At 46.6% G+C, this 18,138-nt stretch overlaps 1 protein-coding gene across 2 annotated transcripts in view; it reads left to right on the forward strand.

The window, feature by feature from the left end:
- The window catches only part of PHKA2 (phosphorylase kinase regulatory subunit alpha 2), a 65,448-nt gene that overhangs the window by 25,794 nt on the left and 21,516 nt on the right, over nucleotides 1-18,138 (forward strand). For both annotated transcript variants that reach the window (XM_038757086.1, XM_038757087.1), the window contains exons 9-20: nucleotides 419-472; nucleotides 2,626-2,748; nucleotides 4,047-4,142; nucleotides 5,922-6,029; nucleotides 6,744-6,822; nucleotides 9,735-9,869; nucleotides 10,777-10,886; nucleotides 12,710-12,854; nucleotides 13,405-13,483; nucleotides 15,072-15,241; nucleotides 15,785-15,958; nucleotides 17,406-17,494. In XM_038757086.1, coding sequence (XP_038613014.1) covers nucleotides 419-472; nucleotides 2,626-2,748; nucleotides 4,047-4,142; nucleotides 5,922-6,029; nucleotides 6,744-6,822; nucleotides 9,735-9,869; nucleotides 10,777-10,886; nucleotides 12,710-12,854; nucleotides 13,405-13,483; nucleotides 15,072-15,241; nucleotides 15,785-15,958; nucleotides 17,406-17,494 — 1,362 coding nt within the window. The remainder of the gene's footprint in view (nucleotides 1-418; nucleotides 473-2,625; nucleotides 2,749-4,046; nucleotides 4,143-5,921; nucleotides 6,030-6,743; nucleotides 6,823-9,734; nucleotides 9,870-10,776; nucleotides 10,887-12,709; nucleotides 12,855-13,404; nucleotides 13,484-15,071; nucleotides 15,242-15,784; nucleotides 15,959-17,405; nucleotides 17,495-18,138) is intronic.

Below are 18,138 nucleotides of genomic sequence, written 5' to 3' on the forward strand. Positions count from 1 at the left end.
TTCACAACCCCTTCTGAGAAAGACTCCAGCCTTATTCCATTTGCTCTTTGGTGGGAAAATCAAAAGGATAATCCCATAGGCTGTGCGTAAAATTTTAAAACAAATGCAGAGATGTCCGTCGTATTCAGAAAAGTCACCACTGACAATGAAAGTCACCTATGAGTGCGTGTGTGGCCGGAGAAGCCAATTCAGGACCACATCATGCACCCAAAGAGGGTGTCCTTGTGTTGTCTTGTTCAATATTTGCAGTGCCTGCTGCTGTTTTCTCTTTTATCTCCTTGGCTATCATTCTGTACAAAGCCTTGATTCAAAAAGAACAAAAACAAAATGAGGCTGAAAGTAGAGAAGTCTCTTAATCCAGGCCCGCAACACCCCAAGGGGTGCTTGGATCACTCATTATTATTTATTTCCTTTCCAGGGTCGTTACGGATGTTGCCGGTTCCTCCGTGATGGTTACAAGACTCCAAGAGAGGTAGTGCTGAAAAATGTTTTATAAGGGATACTTAGGGGCTGCCACTCTCTCAGTTTTACTTTATTTGATTAGATAGTACAGCCGTCAAGTGCACTGAAGAGGGCAGGGTCTTTTTTTCATTTAAGATAGTGGGGGTGTTCTCACAGAACCCCACATTTGGGAAAACGTATGTCGTTGTAGTACAAGTCGCAGGAGTAGTGTTTATTGAGCTCCCACTAAGTGTAAGGTACTTTCTAGTCACAAAGAGGTTCTACTTTAATAGGGGCGACAGGCATAAACCTGTTTACAAGTGGAGTAATTGAAGTAACTGAACGTCCAACTGAATAACTTGTAGACAAAAGTGTTCAGGATGGGTACAAAGCAAGGTACAGGGCCTGGAGATCGTTGACAAATTTATACGACCATGTCTGCTGCACAACACACAATCATTTCTGCATGGCCCTCTGTCCAGAAGACTCACAGTGACGGTAGATTGTTGCCTAAATCTGCCGTCACGCCATAGCCAAAGTGTGTGGTGGAAACACACACTCCTTTAAAACTGAGGGCTTCATCCTGGCCAGATCAATACCAAAAGAGATTAGTTTTAATTCAGTCCTGAAGCCAGCCCACAGAAAGTTTCTGTCAACAATCTTTGCCCTTTTTTTTCCCCCCATATTTGTTAAGCACTATTTGCCAGGCACTGGATTAGGTACAAGAGAATCAGGTTGGACACAATCCCTGCCCCATATGGGGCTGCCAGTCTTCATCCCCATTTTAAAAATGAGGTAACTGAGGCCCAGAGACATGAAGGGACTCGCCCAAGGTTACACACCAGACAAGTGGTAGAGCAGGGATTAGAACCCAGGTCCTTCTGATTCCCAGGCCCATCCTGTATGTACACGGCCTCTCCCTGGCTATTCTCCCAGAAATATTCTTGCCAGTCTGCTGGAAGTTTTTCCTCTGTGGGCAGACAAGACCCCCTCCAACACGATTTCCAACTTCTGTAATTGATTTTAATGTCCGTCTCACCCTGCATAGCTGCTTGTGGGCAGGGATCCGACTCTGCCATATTTTGCTTTCTTAAGCAGTTAGAACAGTGCTCTGCATGCAGTAAGCACTCCATAAATACCACTGAATGATCGGTAGAAATTGACTTGTAAAATTTGCACCCCTTATTTTATGACAATGGGGAAAGTGGTGTGGGAAAAGGGGGTTCAGCCTGATATTTCTTGTTTGTTTTACGGGGATTTTATTGTGAGGCAAACTGCAACGAAAATAAACCAGGAGGTAGAGTTCTGTACTATTAAGGCCCGGTAATGAATGGAGACAGAAGTCTTGTATCTAAGCCAGTGCTTTAGAAATCCAAATTGAGTCCCTCCTTGTGGATCAGTAAACTCTGTTCATCCAGTGCCTGGCACACAGTAAGCACTTAATAATAATAGTAATAATAATAATGATGTTTTTTTTTTAAGCACTTACTATGTGCCAAGCACTATTCTAAGTACTGGGGTAGCTACAAGGTAACCAGGTTGTCCCACGTGGACCTCACACTTTTAATGCCCATTTTACAGATGAGGTAACTGAGGCGCAGAGAAGGTAAGTGGCTTGCCCACGGTCACACAGCAGACAAGTGGCGGAGCCGGGATTAGAACCCATGTCCTCTTGTCTCCCGAACCCGAGATCTTTCCACTAAGCCACGCTTCTTCTCTCAAGAGCTTCATATCGCGCTCTGCGCATAGCAAGCGTTTAATAAATATTACTGATTGATTCCCTTAAGTTTGCTGCTTAACAAATACCATAATTATTATCCAATCAATCGATGGTATTCATCGAGCTCTCACAGTGTGCCGAGCACTATTAGTACAGTGCTCTGTACACAGCGTGCCCGCAAAGAGCTTACAACTAAGAGCGGACAGCGGATGTTAATATAAATGAATAAATTAAATTACGGCTCTGTACGTAAATGCTGTAGGGCCAAGGGAGAGGTGAATGAAGGGTACAAATCCAAGTGCAAGGGTGACTCAGAAGGGAGTGGGAGAAGAGAAAAGGAGGGCCTATTAGGGGAAGGCCTCTTGGTGGAAATTTGCTTTTAATTTGCAGGTCAGGGGCCACGTAACATACAGTGCCCTCAAGAAGGCTGTTCCCCTCAGAACATACTCCCGCTTGATTTCTAGGACCCAGGGCGACTTCATTACGATCCCGCCGAGCTCAAGCTGTTTGAAAACATCGAGTGCGAGTGGCCTGTGTTCTGGACGTATTTCATCATAGACGGGGTCTTCAACGGAGACGCGGTGCAGGTAGAGAAGCTACGTTACGTGGTGGTGATAGATGACGAGGCACGCCTGGGCCAGTGGGGTGCTGGGGAAGGATAAAATGGAAAATGGTCCCTTTCAGGGGAGAGCTCGAAAGACAGGGCGCTTCAAAGGAGAGCTGTGTGGTTTTGCCTTCTCTCCCATTGTGATTTAGCGCGTTATCTCCTTTCCGCACAGAGTCCATTGCCATTTCGGGATTTGTTTAAAACAAATCGCGTCAGTTTTTGCTCTTTTCCCGGGTCAGATGGTAAGAATGTTATTTAAACGTTCTGTAAATAACTCACGCAGGAGTTTGCTTGTCTTTCAACATCGTAGTCTCGGGTTTATAGCTTTGGACTGCTTTTAAGAAGCAGTGTGGCCTAGTGGGGGCTTGCGATTCAGAGGACCTTGGCTCTGCCATTGTCTACTATGTAACCTTCTCTGTGCCTCGGTTTCCTCATCTGGAAAGTGGGGATTAAATCCTACTCCTTCCTACTTCCCCTGCGAGCCCCATGGGAGACAGGGACTGTGTCCACCCTGATTATCTTTTATCTGCCCCAGTGCTTTGTACAGTGTTGGGCACAAAGTAAGTATGTAACAAGTGTGTTGTTATTGTTGTTGTTATTATTATTGTCATTATTATTCTTGTCGTTAGAAGAGATTCTTGACTGCCTGTAGCTCTCTTCTCCTTTGGCCCTGGGTTCCCCAGCCTCTGTTTCTTTCCCTTCTACTCAGTGTCTGGCTCTTTTCTCTTCAGTGGTGAATGTGCAACTTCTAACATGGGGCAGGGAAGCCCCTTCCTTCAAATGAGAGAGACCCAATGTTGTTTCAGGGTCCCACCGGGGTAGTGGAGCCTGAGTGGGAATGGGAGATTTTCCTCCCTTCCCTCCCATCCCTAGTGCACCTTGTATGTGTCCTTCTCCCTGACCAGACCTTACCCCCCCGAACTCACTCCTCCTGGTCCCCAAACCAGCAGCTGGTGAGAAAGGGGGACTGTGCGAGATGAAGTAGAAACAATGACCTAAAAAGAGTTATGTGTTGCTTTAAAAGATCGGAGTCCATCAGAAAAGAAAAGGGTGTTCATTAAACGCCCATGCAGATCATTTTATGGGTCCTGAATCTCTGTCGCTACCCTCCTTCCCGTACTCTGACCATATTTTCTCCGACTCCTCCGCTCCTGGACATGAACCAAGCCGAAGTGAACCGACTCCCAAATCATTGCCAGACATAAAGTCTCCCTAAGTGCTGTTGTACCACACATCGGTGCTCAAGCTGAAACTGGGGAAACGCCGGCTTGTTTCTAGGTCCAAGAATACCGCGAGGCCCTGGAGGGGATCCTAATCCGAGGCCAGAACGGAATCCGATTGATGCCGGAACTGTACGCCGTGCCTCCTAGCCAGGTACTGTCATCCAGCCCCGGTGATGAAACCCGTCAGTTGCCGGGGAGTCTTTTGGCAACTTCCTTCCTGCCGACCCCTTCTCACACCTCCCTGCCCATTCCCTCAAGGGGCAAGATTGTCAGACCTTCCCAGTTCTTGGGCATAGGGGCAGATTGTTCTGTCTGGGCACACAACAGGTCTCCAGGGAAAAGGGTAGAATCTGCAGGGAGGGGCTGTATCGTCTGTCCCTGGCTTCCAGGAAGCCCGACATATAACCACCCTAAAAAGACCATCATCTCCCTTTATTTGGGGACTGATTTCAATGGCCCACGTCATTAAGATCCAGAATTAAGGCCCTCAGCTGGACACGTGGAGTGGTTTCGTGTGAAGTAGATTCCCTTTGGTGTCTCATTGTTCCATGATATTTTTCAAAACGGCATCATCCGGTGGCGGTCTGGTTTCACCAGCACCGAGCCCCAAAATCTTAAAATAAGGAAGGCAGTAGTAATAGTATTTATTAAGCTCCTTTTGGGTGCAGAACACTGGCGAGAAAACACACAGGTGAGATTTAGACTCGGTCTCTGGCTCACGAGGGCCTGGATGGTCAACTGGCTGACAGGTAAGGAAAGAAGCTGGAGCATCATCTTTCCCTCAGGGCTTTAGGCTAGTTAGGCCTCTGAAAAATAGTGTGGCTGACGGTGGTGATGATCAATGAATAGCATTTATTGAGCACTCATTATGTGCCGAGCATGGTACAAAGTGCTTGGGAGAGTACAACATAAAATCAGGTAAAATGAGGCCCGTTTTCAAAGAAGTGAGATCAGTTTGCCACACTGATCTGGTTTTATTATCAGTCATATGCAGAGGCCTAGGGTACGGAGAGTTTTGTCGAGTTGGGGATAGAGGGGCAGTGTTAAAAAATAAAGGCAACTGAAAGATTAGTCAAACAACAGTACCTAACAAGCGCTTGGGAGAACATCATAGAGTTGGTAGACGTGATCCTTGCCCTGAAGGAGCTTGCAGTCGGGTGGTGGACATTTTAAAATAAATTTTAGGTAAAGTACGCAACCAAGTTTAAAGATGTGTAAGTGCTGTGGGACAACTCTGCTACATGGCTTAAATGCAAAAGTATGACCAGGTTTACTATTGCGATCATAATGTCTTCCTGGAAACACTTTCATGATTTTTCAGTCGGTCCTCAAGCCTGTATCTCTTGGGCGGTCATTTCCTCTTAAGGCCATCTGACCAAGTTCTTGGAACAGTGACCAACTCGTATCTCCCAAGAGCCCCAGAAAAGTTGGTGCAGGGAGCACTGAGAAAGATGGAGAAGGAGAAGCAGTGTGGCCTAGGCTTTGGAGTCAGGGGACTTGGGCTCTAATCCCTACTCTGTCACTTGTCTGCTGTGTGACCTTCGACAAGTCACTTCACTTCTCTGGGCCTCAGTTGCCTCGCCTGTGAAATGGGGTTTAAGGCTGTGAGCCCCTTGTAGGACATGGACATTGTCCAACCAGGTAGGCTATCTCAGAGCTTCATACAGCGCCAGGCACGTCGTAAGCGCTGAACAAAGACGGTGAAAAACTAAAAAAGGACAGTGCCGTGGGAGTTTTGTCAGTGGAAAGGAGGTGGAGATGCGGGAATTCCGAGATGTCAAAAACAACCTGAACATGGCTGAATGAGGCCCCGAATGGGGCTTTTTGGGCATCCCACAGAGTGAATGAGTGAGTGAGAGAGAGTGTGTCCCTTTCTACCTCTGTGTTTTTCCTGTCAGGCCTTCTGAGAGCTGTTTTCTCTCTCCGCTAGGTAGATGAGGAGTACAAGAACCCTCACACCGTGGACCGGATTCCTCTTGGGAAGACCCCCCACCTCTGGGGTCAGTCCTTGTATATCCTCAGTTGCCTCTTGGCCGAGGTAGGTACGGGACTTGCAAAGGAGGCAGCCACCCCCAGTTTAGCACTGTCACCCCCCCAGTGTGGCAGTGTCACCACCTTGTGTGGGGAAACTGAGTCACATTCTTCTGCTGACGAGTCGGGGCGGTCACTTACCGGTACCGAGAAATGGTCGTTTGCCATGTCTCCAATTTCACACAGGGCCTCGTTTTAGAAGGTAAATGCAGTATATCAATCAGTGGTATATTGAGTGCCTAGTATAGACAGAGCGCTTGGGAGAGTACAAAACAGCAGAATTAGCAGACCTGTTCCCTGCCCAGAACAAGCCAGGGAGCAAGAAAAAAATATCCGGCTCGCACGTCCTCCTAGCAGATACAGTTTACAAATGGTAAGGCCTGACCGTCTCTCCAGCCAACTGGCAGACTTAAGAAACAACTCTCGCACAGAAGGAAATGCATTCCTTTTGAATTCCAGAAAAAAGAACCTTTGCAGGGGTATAAATTTCATTCTGTGGCATTGCAGAGCACAGCGGTTACAAATCATGACACCGTTTTCATTTGATTTCCATGCCCAACATGGATTGAAGTCATAAGCGGGCATTTTGCACTTCAGAAGGCATTTTGAAGTTTGAAATGTATTTCAAGGTTAAACTGAACTTTGTGTTTTGTCCCCTGGGATTTTTTTTTAATTATCAAGAAAATCATTTGCCTCTTGTTTTATTTTCTGTTTTCCCTAGGGATTCTTAGCCACTGGAGAAATTGATCCCTTAAATAGAAGGTTTTCAACTTCCGTCAAACCTGATGTTGTTGTACAAGGTTTGTGATGGCTTGTTTCACTCTGCCCGTATAACTTTGCAAAGCAGCGCTATTATTTCATGCTATTTCCTACTTCCTAATTTAGTGAAATTCCATGGTACATGTGTTTACTAGTGATTCTGTGCAGTTTTTCATAGCTCAGTATCTCTGAGGGAAAGAAAAGAAATTTTAGCTACTTTATTAGTACTTATTGAGTGCTTACTGTGTGCAGAGCACTTTCCTAAGTGCTTGGGTGAGCATGCTATAATATAACAGACACATTCAATGCCTTCAGTGAGTGAGTCTACAGGGAGAGACAGACGTTAGCATAAATTAATAAATTACTGATATGGACCTAAGTGCTTGTGGGGCTGTGGTGAATAAAGGGAGCAAGTCAGGGGGACGCAGAAGGGAGTGGAAGGAAAGGAAAAGATGGCTTAGACAGGGAAGGCTTCTTGGAGGAGATGTGTCTTCAGTAAGGCTTTGAAGACGAGGAGAGTAACTGTCTGTCCAGCACGAAGAGGGAGGACCTTCCAGGCCAGAGGCAAGACGTGGGCGAGAGATCGGCGGTGAGATCGAGGTACAGTGAGTAGGTTGGCATTGGAGGAGCAAAGCGTGTGGCCCAGGTTGCAGGAGAGGTACTAAGCAAGTGCTTAGTACAGTGCTCTGCACACAGTAAGCGCTCAGTAAATGCGATTGAATGAATGAGGGGGCCAGGCGATTGAGTGTTTTAAAGCCGATGGTGAGGTGTTTCTTTTTGATGTGGAGGTGGGTGGGCAGACGCTGGGCGTTCCTTAGGAGTTGGGAAACAGACCGTACATTTTCGTATGTGTACAACATGCATACATTTCGTGCCTCTTTATTTTTCATTACACTGAAATCTCCTTGAGGGCAGGGCCCTATCATTTACTTTTATCGTAGGTTCGCAAGTGCCTCATTTAGTTCTCTTGGCACGGCTGTTTCATACGTAGTAACGAACGGTGGATGCTTCTATCTTCACCTGCTAAGAGGAATGCACAGCAAGGGTTTTAAATCAAAATTTGGGGGAAGCAAAAGGGACAGAGTTCATCTTGTCAGGCCTGGAAATAACGTGCCCTGGTCAGTGAAAGACCCAGAGGGAGTGTGGGTAGGTGGAACCAGGCAACACCCCCTGGGTTTAGTTCATCCTGATCCTGGGCCAGGTGATTTTTGGACAGGGTAGGCATCGTGGGTGGTAGACCTTAGAGAGGTTCAGGGAGTGCTGATGAAATGGTGCCAGGGAACTATGCTCCAGTTGGCATTGGGCCCTGACTAATAAGCCTACCAGGCCTTAGATAAAGCGTGACTAAATGCTTTGCCTTCCCCTGGCGTTACGTAAATAGTTGTTGAGTGGCTGAATGCATTCTTTACTAGGGAAAGCGAAGGGGCGGCTATCTCCCACTACATTCCAGCCCACACACTTCGCTCCTCTAAGTCTAGCCTTCTCACCGTACCTCGATCTCATCTAGCTTGCTGTTGACCACTCGCCCACGTCCTGCCTCTGCCCTGGAACACCTTCCCTCCTCAAATCCGACAGAAAAATTGCTTTCCCCACCTTCAAAGCCGTGTTGAAGCTCTCCTTTCTTCTTCTCCCTCTCCCTTCTGTGTCACCCTGACTTGCTCCCTTCTTTCATCACCCCCTTCCAGGCCCTCAGCACTCATGTACCTATCTGTAATATATTTATTTATATTAATGTCTGTCTCCCCCTCTAGGCTTTAAGGTCACTGGGGGCAGGGAATGTGTCTGTTATATCGGTATATTATACTCTCCCAAGCGCTTAGTACGGTGCTGTACACACAGTAAGCGCTCAGTAAATATGATTGACTGGTGGACTTCCTGGCTTCATTCATTCAATCATATTTGAGCGCTCACTGAATGCAGAGCACTGTACTAAGCACTTGGGAAGTACAAGCTGGCAACATATAGAGACGGTCCCTACCCAACAACAGACTCACAGTCTTGAAGGGGGAGACAGACAACAAAAGAAAACATGTGGACAGGTGTCAAGTCATCAGAATAAATAGAAGTAAAGCTAGATGCACATCATTAACAAAATGAATAGTAAATATGTACAAATAAATAGAATAGTAAATCTGTACAAACATATACAGGTGCAGTGGGGAGGGGAAGGAGGTAGGGCGTGGGGGGTGGGGAGGAGGAGAGGAAAAGGGGGGCTCAGTCCTGGAAGGCCTCCTGGAGGAGGTGAGCTTTCAGTAGGGATTTGAAGGGAGGAAGAGAGGTAGCTTGGCGGATGTGTGGAGGGAGGGCATTCCAGGCCAGGGGGAGGACGTGGGCCGAGGGTTGACGGCGGGACGGGCCAGAACGATTTACAGTGAGGATTTAATCAAAACATGTGGAGAAAATGGACTCGGAGGTGCACTTAGGAGGAAAGGAGTTGGCTTTGTCTGAGGACTGAGGTGGCCGTCTCTTTGACTCCTGAGGAAGCAGAGAGAGACTTTGATGGTGCCGGTGTTTTGAGGCGGGAACAATCTGGCTAAAACAGTGAGAACATTCTGGAGGAGTCACAGAGGAGTGATTTTCACCTGGGGATTAGTGACAGCACCTTGTCTAGATAAAAAAAAAACACTGTGTTGGAGCATCAGAGGAAGCAGTGTGACCTAATGGAAAGAGCAGGGGCCCAGGAGTCAGAAGACCTGGCTTATGATTCCAGCCCTGCCACTTGGCTGCTGTGTGACCTTGGGCAATCAAACAACTTCCCTGGGCCTGAGTTTCCTCAGTAAGCTCTCCCCAGGCCTGTGCTCTGTCCACTAGGACAGAGTGCTTCTCTTCAAGTGCTCGAGCGCTCGATGTGTGTTAAGCCGCGGAGAAGATGAAGCGGTAAATGAAAATGGCTCGAGAGAAGTGGAAAACGTATAATCAAAACGGGAATGTTTTTCATTGCCTTTTTATCTAGTGACCATTTTGGCAGAATCAAACGAAATCAAGAAGCTACTCAGAAAACATGGCTTCGATGTTGACAGCGTTGCAGACATCCAGCCCATCCGAGTGCAACCAGCCCGAATTCTCAGCACCATCTATTCCAAGCTAGGTAAGCTTGATAACTTGCCATTCTGTGCTGCTTGGGCCAATGAGTTGCCTGCTTTTTCAATTTTCTGCCTCTCTCTCTCTTTTTTTTTTGAAGTGAAGACTAATATATTTATCAGAGTGGTTTAGCTCAGTTTTTCCCAGGAAAATGAAGCCTTTATCATCATCAATCGTATTTATTGAGCGCTTACTATGTGCAGAGCACTGTACTAAGCGCTTGGGAAGTACAAATTGGCAACATATAGAGACAGTCCCTACCCAACAGTGGGCTCACAGTCTAAAAGGGTATCATCTTTTGTTCTCCCTCCCTTCCATCCTGTCCCCTGAACTAAAGTCCCTTCAGTAAAGTGAAACAAGATCATTTGACTTCCCTCCGTCTGGTTTAAAACAGCAGATGTCAATGTTAATAACTCCTAATAGGAGCAGACTTGCCAAGAAGTTGTCTTAACTGATTCTTTCAATCATTCCTCTCTGGCATCACTGAAAATGATATTATATTTTACGCTAATGGGGCAGGCTTTTTGTCAGGACTTTTTTCAGCTAGGCCTTAGCGTGGCTTTCAGTTGTCATTCTGAGAGTTGAGTACTAAACCGTAAGCTGTCTGCACCTCTGCTCATTTTCACTCAGTCAGTGGTATTTATCAAGCACTGTACGCAGGGCACTGTACTAAGCGCTTGGGAGAGTGCAGTACAACCGAATTATCTGACACGCTCCCTGTGGATTAACAAACACAGTTCTCAGAGGTTTGTTGAAGTGAGAGTTGCTTGCGTTTGCCAGACGCTGGTGTCCTCACATGCTCATTCAGAGGCACAAACTCCTATTTCCTTTCTTCGGATTGAGCGGTTTCCCTCAACTCTCCTTGTGTCACTCAGCACAGGTCCAAATCTGGGTTTTTTCTTTTCTTCCCACAGGGCAGAACAAGAACCTGAAACTGAGTGGGCGGCCGTACCGGCACATTGGGGTGCTGGGAACATCCAAATTGTATGTGATTAGGAATCAAATATTTACTTTTACTCCTCAGGTAAGCATTGTAGACAGGCCCCACAAAGAAGCATCCGATTTAGAAATGCCTTCCTTTAATCCATTTCTTCACCTTCCTGGCTACTGTGATTGTTGAAAAATAGTTTTACTTGTGGTTTCAAGGCTTTGTGGAAAGGGTACATGCCTAGGAGTCAGAAGAGCTGGGTTCTAATCCTACCCCCACCACTTGTCTGCTGTGTGACCTCGGGCAAGTGACTGATATTCTCTATGCCTCAGTTTCCTTCTCTGTAAAATGAGGGTTCAGTAACTCTTCTTCCTCCTCAGACTGTGAGCCCCATATAGGAGAGGGACTCTGTCCAACCTGATTGTCTTATGTCTACCCTGATGCTTAGTACAGTGTTCATTATTAATTGTGCAATTATTCAATCAGTCATATTAATTGAGTGCTTACTGTGTGCAGAGCACTGTACTAAGCGCTTGGGAGAGTACAATTCAACAATAAACAGACCCATTCCCTTCCCACAGCAATCTCCCAGTCTACAGGGGGAGACAGACATTAATATAAATAAATTATAGATGTGTACATCAGTGCTGAGGGGCTATTTTTATTATTATCATTGTATTTGTTAAGTGCTTGCTGTCTATCAAGCACTGTTCTAAGCACTGGGATAGATAGATGTCAATTAGGTTGGACACAGTTCCTGTCCCAGACGAGACTCACAATCCAAGTACAAGGGAGAACAGGTACTGAATCCCCATTTACAGATGAGGCAACTGAGGCACTGAAAAGTGAAGTGACTTGTCCAAGGTCACATAGCAGAGCTGGGATTAGAACCCAGGTTCTCTGACTCCCGGGACCCATGCTCTCTCCACCCGGCCGTGCTGCTTCTCTATTTAATGTATTTTAATTTTTGATAACTAGTTTCAGTTCAGATGGTCATTGCAGACCATTTCACCGGTCCAGGAGAAAAATGTGATTTTCATTCACTTCAGCTCTCCCGCGCCTATTCTGTCTTCCCTTTGGCTGGAAGCGCAAAACAGTGAAAGCACATGAAATCTCAATATCTTCACCGTGTCACTGCAGCTCCTGCTTACCTTTAAGTTACCTGCTGATCCCGGTCTCGTTTTTCAAGAGGGGATCAGTGGGGATTGATGCGCTAGGTTGTCAGCTCATTATGAGCAGGGAATGTGGCTGCTAATTCTGTTGCACTGTACTCTCCTAAGCGTTTAGTATAGTGCTCTGCACATAAGCGCTCAGTAAAGGTGACTGATTTGGAAACTGAATTTGGGCAAGGAGCCTCAACACCCAACTGAAGCTAATATGAGGAGCTCCAGTGGCCTAATGGAAACAGCCAGGGCATCTGGGTTTAATTGTTTTAGAACTGGTATTTGTTAAGTGCTTACTAGTTTGCAGGCACTGTACTAAGCCCTAGGGTAGGTACAAGCTAATCAGGTTGAATACAGTCCATGTCTTATGGGCCAGGTTCTAATCCCAGTTCCCCCATGTGCCTGGTGTGTGACACTGGGCAAGTCACATCACTTCTCTGTACCTGTTTCTTCATCTGTAAAATGAGGATTCTCTCCCCTATGTAGACTGTGAGCCCCCTGTGAGACCTGATCATCTTGTATTTACCCCAGAACAGCTCTTGACATATAGTAATCTCTTAACAGATGTGAGATAGCACAATATTCATGTCTGTCTCCCACTGTAGACTGTCAGCTCATTGTGGGCCGGGATTGTATCCGTTATATTGTTGTTTTGTACTCTCCCAAGGGCTTAGTACAGTGCTCTGCACAGAGTAAGCGCTCAGTAAATACGGTCCACTGACTGACTGGTGGCACCGGCTGTTTCCTGTCCTGCAGTTCACAGACCAGCATCACTTCTACCTGGCCCTGGACAACCAGATGATCGTGGAGATGCTCAGGATCGAGCTGGCTTATCTCTGCTCCTGCTGGAGGATGCGAGGAAGACCCACGGTCACGTTCCCCGTCACTCACACCATGCTCAGTAAACGTGCATTTTGTGGGACTTGCGGGTCTGGTTCTCCCCCGGCAAGGATCGCCGAACAACCCCTCTGGGGCCCTTTTCGGTGACATTCAAAATCATCATCATCATCATCAATCGTATTTATTGAGCGCTTACTAAGTGCAGAGCACTGTACTAAGCGCTTGGGAAAATGACTCCTACAGTCAGATCAGCCGAGCCTGAATCACCGACCCCCTGTTAAATGTCTTCCTTCGCTTGGGTATCAGGAAGCATGTCACACTGGGCGGTTTATAAAAAGGGAATTAAAGACTTGAACGTGTGCAGGAACAATCAGTCAATAAATCAATCGTATTTATTGAGCGCTTACTGTGTGCAGAGCACTGTATTAAGCGCTTGGGAAGTACAAGTTGGCAACATATAGAGACAGTCCCTACCCAACAGTGGGCTCACAGTCTAAAAGGGGGAGACAGAGAACAAAACCAAACATACTAACAAAATAAAATAAGTAGAATAGATGTGTACAGACTAACAAAGGAACAAACTAATAACCCATTTTATTCTCCTTTCGTAGCGAACGATGGCTCGGACATCGATTCGGCCGTGCTCGCCACTGTCCGCAAATTGGAGGACGGATATTTTGGAGGAGCGAGGTAATTTTTTCTGCCCAAAGTGATCGCTGGAGGTCAGGGTTTTGATATTGTTAAATTTATTGAATGGTGTCTGTTAAGTGCTTCGTGTGTGCCGGGGACTGTACTAAGCGCTGGGGTAATAATAATAATAATAATAATAGTATTTGTTAAGCACTTATGTGCCAAGCACCTTTCTAAACGCTGGGGTAGATACAAGGTTATCAGGTTGTCCCACGTGGGGCTCACAGTTAATCCCCATTGTACAGATGAGGTAACTGAGGCACAGAGAAGTTAAGTGACTTGCCCAAAGTCACACAGCTGACAAGTGGTTGAGGCGGGATTTGAACCCACGACCTCTGGCTCCTAAGCCCGTGCTCTTTCCACTAAGCCACGCTGCTTCTCAAGCTGATACATAAGAAGGGAAGATACAAGCTAATCAGGTCAGATGTGGCCCACGTCCCACATGGGATTCACAGACCCCCATTTTACAGATGAGGTAACTGGAGCCCAGAGAAGTGAAGTGACTTGCCCAGGGTCACACAGCAGACAGGTGGCGGAGCTGGATTTAGAACCCAGGCCCGCTGATTCCCAGGCCTGTGCTCTGCCCGCTAGACCATGCGGCTTTTGTAGCTTGGTGTTTTCTCCTTCCAGAGCATATGAAATCTAGATGCACTGCAGTTATGTGTGCCAACAGTGTATACCAAGGTCTGTAATGACACTAGACATGGACCCGGGAGAGAAACGGTTTCATATGTATATGTGTTTGTACATATTTATTACTCTATTTATTTATTTATTTATCTTGTACATTTCTATTTATTTTAGTTTGTCAGTATGTTTGGTTTTGTTCTCTGTCTCCCCCTTCTAGACTGTGAGCCTGCTGTTGAGTAGGGACTGTCTCTATGTGTTGCCGACTTGTACTTCCCAAGCGCTTAGTCCAGTGCTCTGCACACAGTAAGCGCTCAATAAATACGATTGATTGATTGATATGGGCCCATCCTTCCTTGATGTCACAAATTGAGTGAGTGTGGGTCACAGACCTGCTGAGATTTGTAATCCTGGAACTGCTGCATAGTCATTCAGGAGCTACCTCAGTCCCCAAAGCACCTTCCCGGGCTTCAAAACCAAAGCCCTGGGCATTTCCTAGACTGTAAGGCCATTGTTAGGTAGGGATTGTCTCTATTTGTTGACAAATTGTACTTTTCAAGTGCTTAGCACGGTGCTCTGCACACAGTAAGCGCTCAGTAAATACGAATGAATGAGTGAATGATGAATTCATCCAATCGTATTTATTGAGCGCTTACTGTGTGCAGAGCACTGTACTAAGGGCTTAATGAATTTTCAGAACCGGCCGAGACTTTTTGGAGAAGGAGGCGCAGAGCTAGAGTAAGCCAGAAATCTAACTGCGGCAGTCCTTTGAATCTTGGGCTGCTTTATTTCAGGGGCTGAGTTTTTGGCTTTTGGGGGACCCAGTTCTCCTCCCGGGTCTAGCCTGGGAAACGACCTGGTGAGTAAATGACAGAGAGGGCTCAGGCAGGACTTCTGAAGGGCCCCGTGAAGTGTCCGTGACTCCCAGACAGATGAAGCGGTCTGATTTTCTTCCCAACAGGGTAAAGTTAGGGAAACTGTCCGAATTCCTCACCACCTCGTTCTACACGCACCTGACATTCCTCGATTCAGACTGCGATGAGAAACTGTTCGACGACCACAGCGAACACAGCTCTGTCGCCGACAGCGAATACGAACTGGAGGGATATATGGAAGACTGCTATAATCCAGGTACCGCCTAACATAAGTGGATCAGGGAAAATAGGATGACAGTCAGTTAGGTACATAAAACAGAAGCAGCAGTGACTTCTTATTTTTCCGGCATGGTTAAGCGCTTACTATGTGGCATGCACTGTTGTAGGCGCAGGTACAGGTCTATCAGGTTGGACTCAGCGACAAAATGGCAGTTCTAAGTAAGTGAACGCTCTGTCTTCACTCTTCCGGGTCATCAGCCTGAAAGTCTGTCAAACCAAGCTGGACAAAGAATTTTATAAATGACAGTCGTCTATAGAAAACCCCTGCACTTCAGCAATCTGAAGCAGGGATTTGGAGAATAGGAATTCTGCACGATGGAACCGGGAAATCTGGGATAGGCGTGGGCGGGCTAAAGATGATAGCATTATAATACTGATATTGACGTATTTATTGTTATAAATGGAATTGACTGAGTGCATACCCAAACATTGTGGAAAACACTGGGGTAGAGACGCGATAATCAGATCGTGCACAATCTGCGTGATCGAAATTTCTAACTCCGTTTCGTTTTGTTAACAGAAAGCCAAGATGAACTTGACCAGTATATCAACCAAATGCTGCAAAGCACAGCGCTGAAGTGCCACCTTCCTCCCCTTTCGAAGTCAGGGGAAGACCACCACCTTTTCAGTGCCGTCCACTCCACCCGGGATATCCTGTCCATGATGGCCAAGGCCAAGGGTTTGGAAGGCCCAAGTAAGCTCCTTCTACTCTTGACTTGCACCAGACCCAAGCTTGCACGTTTTGTTCACCCGGGACTGAATTTCTCTACCTTGAGAAGGATTAGCCCAAGGTCACACAACAGACAAGCGGCGGAGCTGGGATTGTACTTCCCAAGCGCTTAGTACAGTGCTCTGCACCCAGTAAGCGCTCAATAAATACGACAATGAATGATTAAATTCCCAGAGATACAGTCTCCCGCATTAGAGGTTAGAGTTGATTGAGGAATTCATCAGGTGTGGAATTTATTGCGTGTTTTACCGTGAGCCGATCACCAGGTTAGATGCAAAAGAATTAGATCAGACACAGGCCCTGACCCACGTGGGGTTGAGAAGCAGCGTGGCCTAGTGGATTAGAGGGGGGGTCTGGGTTCATCAATTTGTACTTCCTAAGCGCTTAGTACAGTGCTCTGCACATAGTAAGCGCTCAATAAATACTATTGATTGATTGATTCATCAGTGCAGAGCACTGTACTAAGCGCTTGGGAAGTACAAATTGGCAACATATAGAGATAGTCCGTACCCAACAGTGGGCTCATCTAATCCCGATCCCTCCACTTGTGTACTGTGTGACCTTGGGCAAATTGCTTCACTTCTCTGGGCCTCAGTTACCTCATCTATAATATGGGGGTGGACACGGTGAGCCTTATATGGTACATGTATGGTGTCCAACCTGATCAGCTTGTGTCTACCCCAGCGCTTAGAAAAGTGCCTGGCACAAAGTAAGCACTTAAATACTGTAAAAAAAATAATTGGGGATGTTGGGAGGGGTTCCAGATCTCAGCGGGAGGGAATACTATGTTCCAGTCCCCATTTGACAGATGAGCAGGCTAAGGCCCAGAGAAGTTAAATGATTTGCACAGCAGGAGATGAAACTGATAGAATCTCCCATCCTAAATGAAGGCTGAGCCTAGGCCCAATCACAGAACCTCGGGGGCCAAGATCCTGAGCACAAGAATTGTTTTTAGTGCTAGTAAGTTGCCCAGCCGCATTCCCACTCTCATCCCTGCCAGTGGTGTTCACCCCGGGGCGGTGAATTAGAACCTGGCTCTCCTGCCTCTCAGGGCCCGGCTTTTTCCCTCAAACCATTCTGCCTCCCGGCTAGAAATAGTTACTGGAATACATAATGGCTTATGAGTGTAGGAGAAGTGATGACAGCAGAGCCCGGGACAGAGGTAGAACAGAGGGGCCTCAGCACTGAAAATAGACTCCATCTCCTTGAAGTCTCTTGAAATGAGTTTCTTTTTTCCCCACTTATCCCTCTTAATAATTAGTAAACAGCGATCAGCGTGTGGGTGTTTTCTCGGGTGCACCGTAGCAGGGTAAAGAGTTCCAAATCATTAACACAGTGCCGTGGGCCGTGTTTCTGCTGTGAACAGTTGGGTCCGCTGAAATAAAACCCGCAAATCTGTTTTACTTTCCAGGTGTGTCCGTGTCTCTGCCCACAACAGTCTTAAGCACTCACCGGAAATCGCTGAACCTCGTTGACTCTCCGCAGTCGCTAGCGGCAAAGGTAACACTCGTGGAATAATCATCGCGGTTTCTAGGGAAACATGCCTTATGTGGTCTTTTCCATGTGGGGGGGATTATCGGCTGGAAGAGAAGAATAAGTTCAAAAGGAACACAAGTTTTTCTTGTTGGCAGATTGTGAGCTTTGGAAGCAAAAGCTCCGACCATTGATCAGTTGTATTTATTGAGCACTTACTGTGTGCAAACCACGTATTAAGTACTTGGGAGAGTATAATATAACAAAGTTGTTAGGCACATTCCCCGCCCACAATGAACTTAGAGTTTAGACGGGGAGGCAGCCGTTAGTATACATCAATAATTTGATCCAGTCGCTTGGGTCATGTATTTTCTGGGCCACCTTGTGCTGCTTCAAACTTCAGGTTTAAGCCAATCCCTCCAAAGTCGGTGACTCAGAATGGGAAACTGATAGTATGCAGTGAATCTGACTCGGTATCTCTCTCTGTCCAGGACCTCGAGCCCCCAAACAGCATCCCTGGGAAAGACAATAATAATAATAATAATAATTGTGGAATTTTTATGTGCTTACTATAAGCCAAGCACTATACTAAGCGCTGAGGTAAATAGAAGATAATCAGGTCCCACATGGGGTTCACAGTCTTAGGTAGGAGGGAGAACAGGTATTGAATT

This window comes from Tachyglossus aculeatus, chromosome 15 (assembly GCF_015852505.1).
Source record: "Tachyglossus aculeatus isolate mTacAcu1 chromosome 15, mTacAcu1.pri, whole genome shotgun sequence".
Classification (NCBI taxonomy): domain Eukaryota; kingdom Metazoa; phylum Chordata; class Mammalia; order Monotremata; family Tachyglossidae; genus Tachyglossus; species Tachyglossus aculeatus.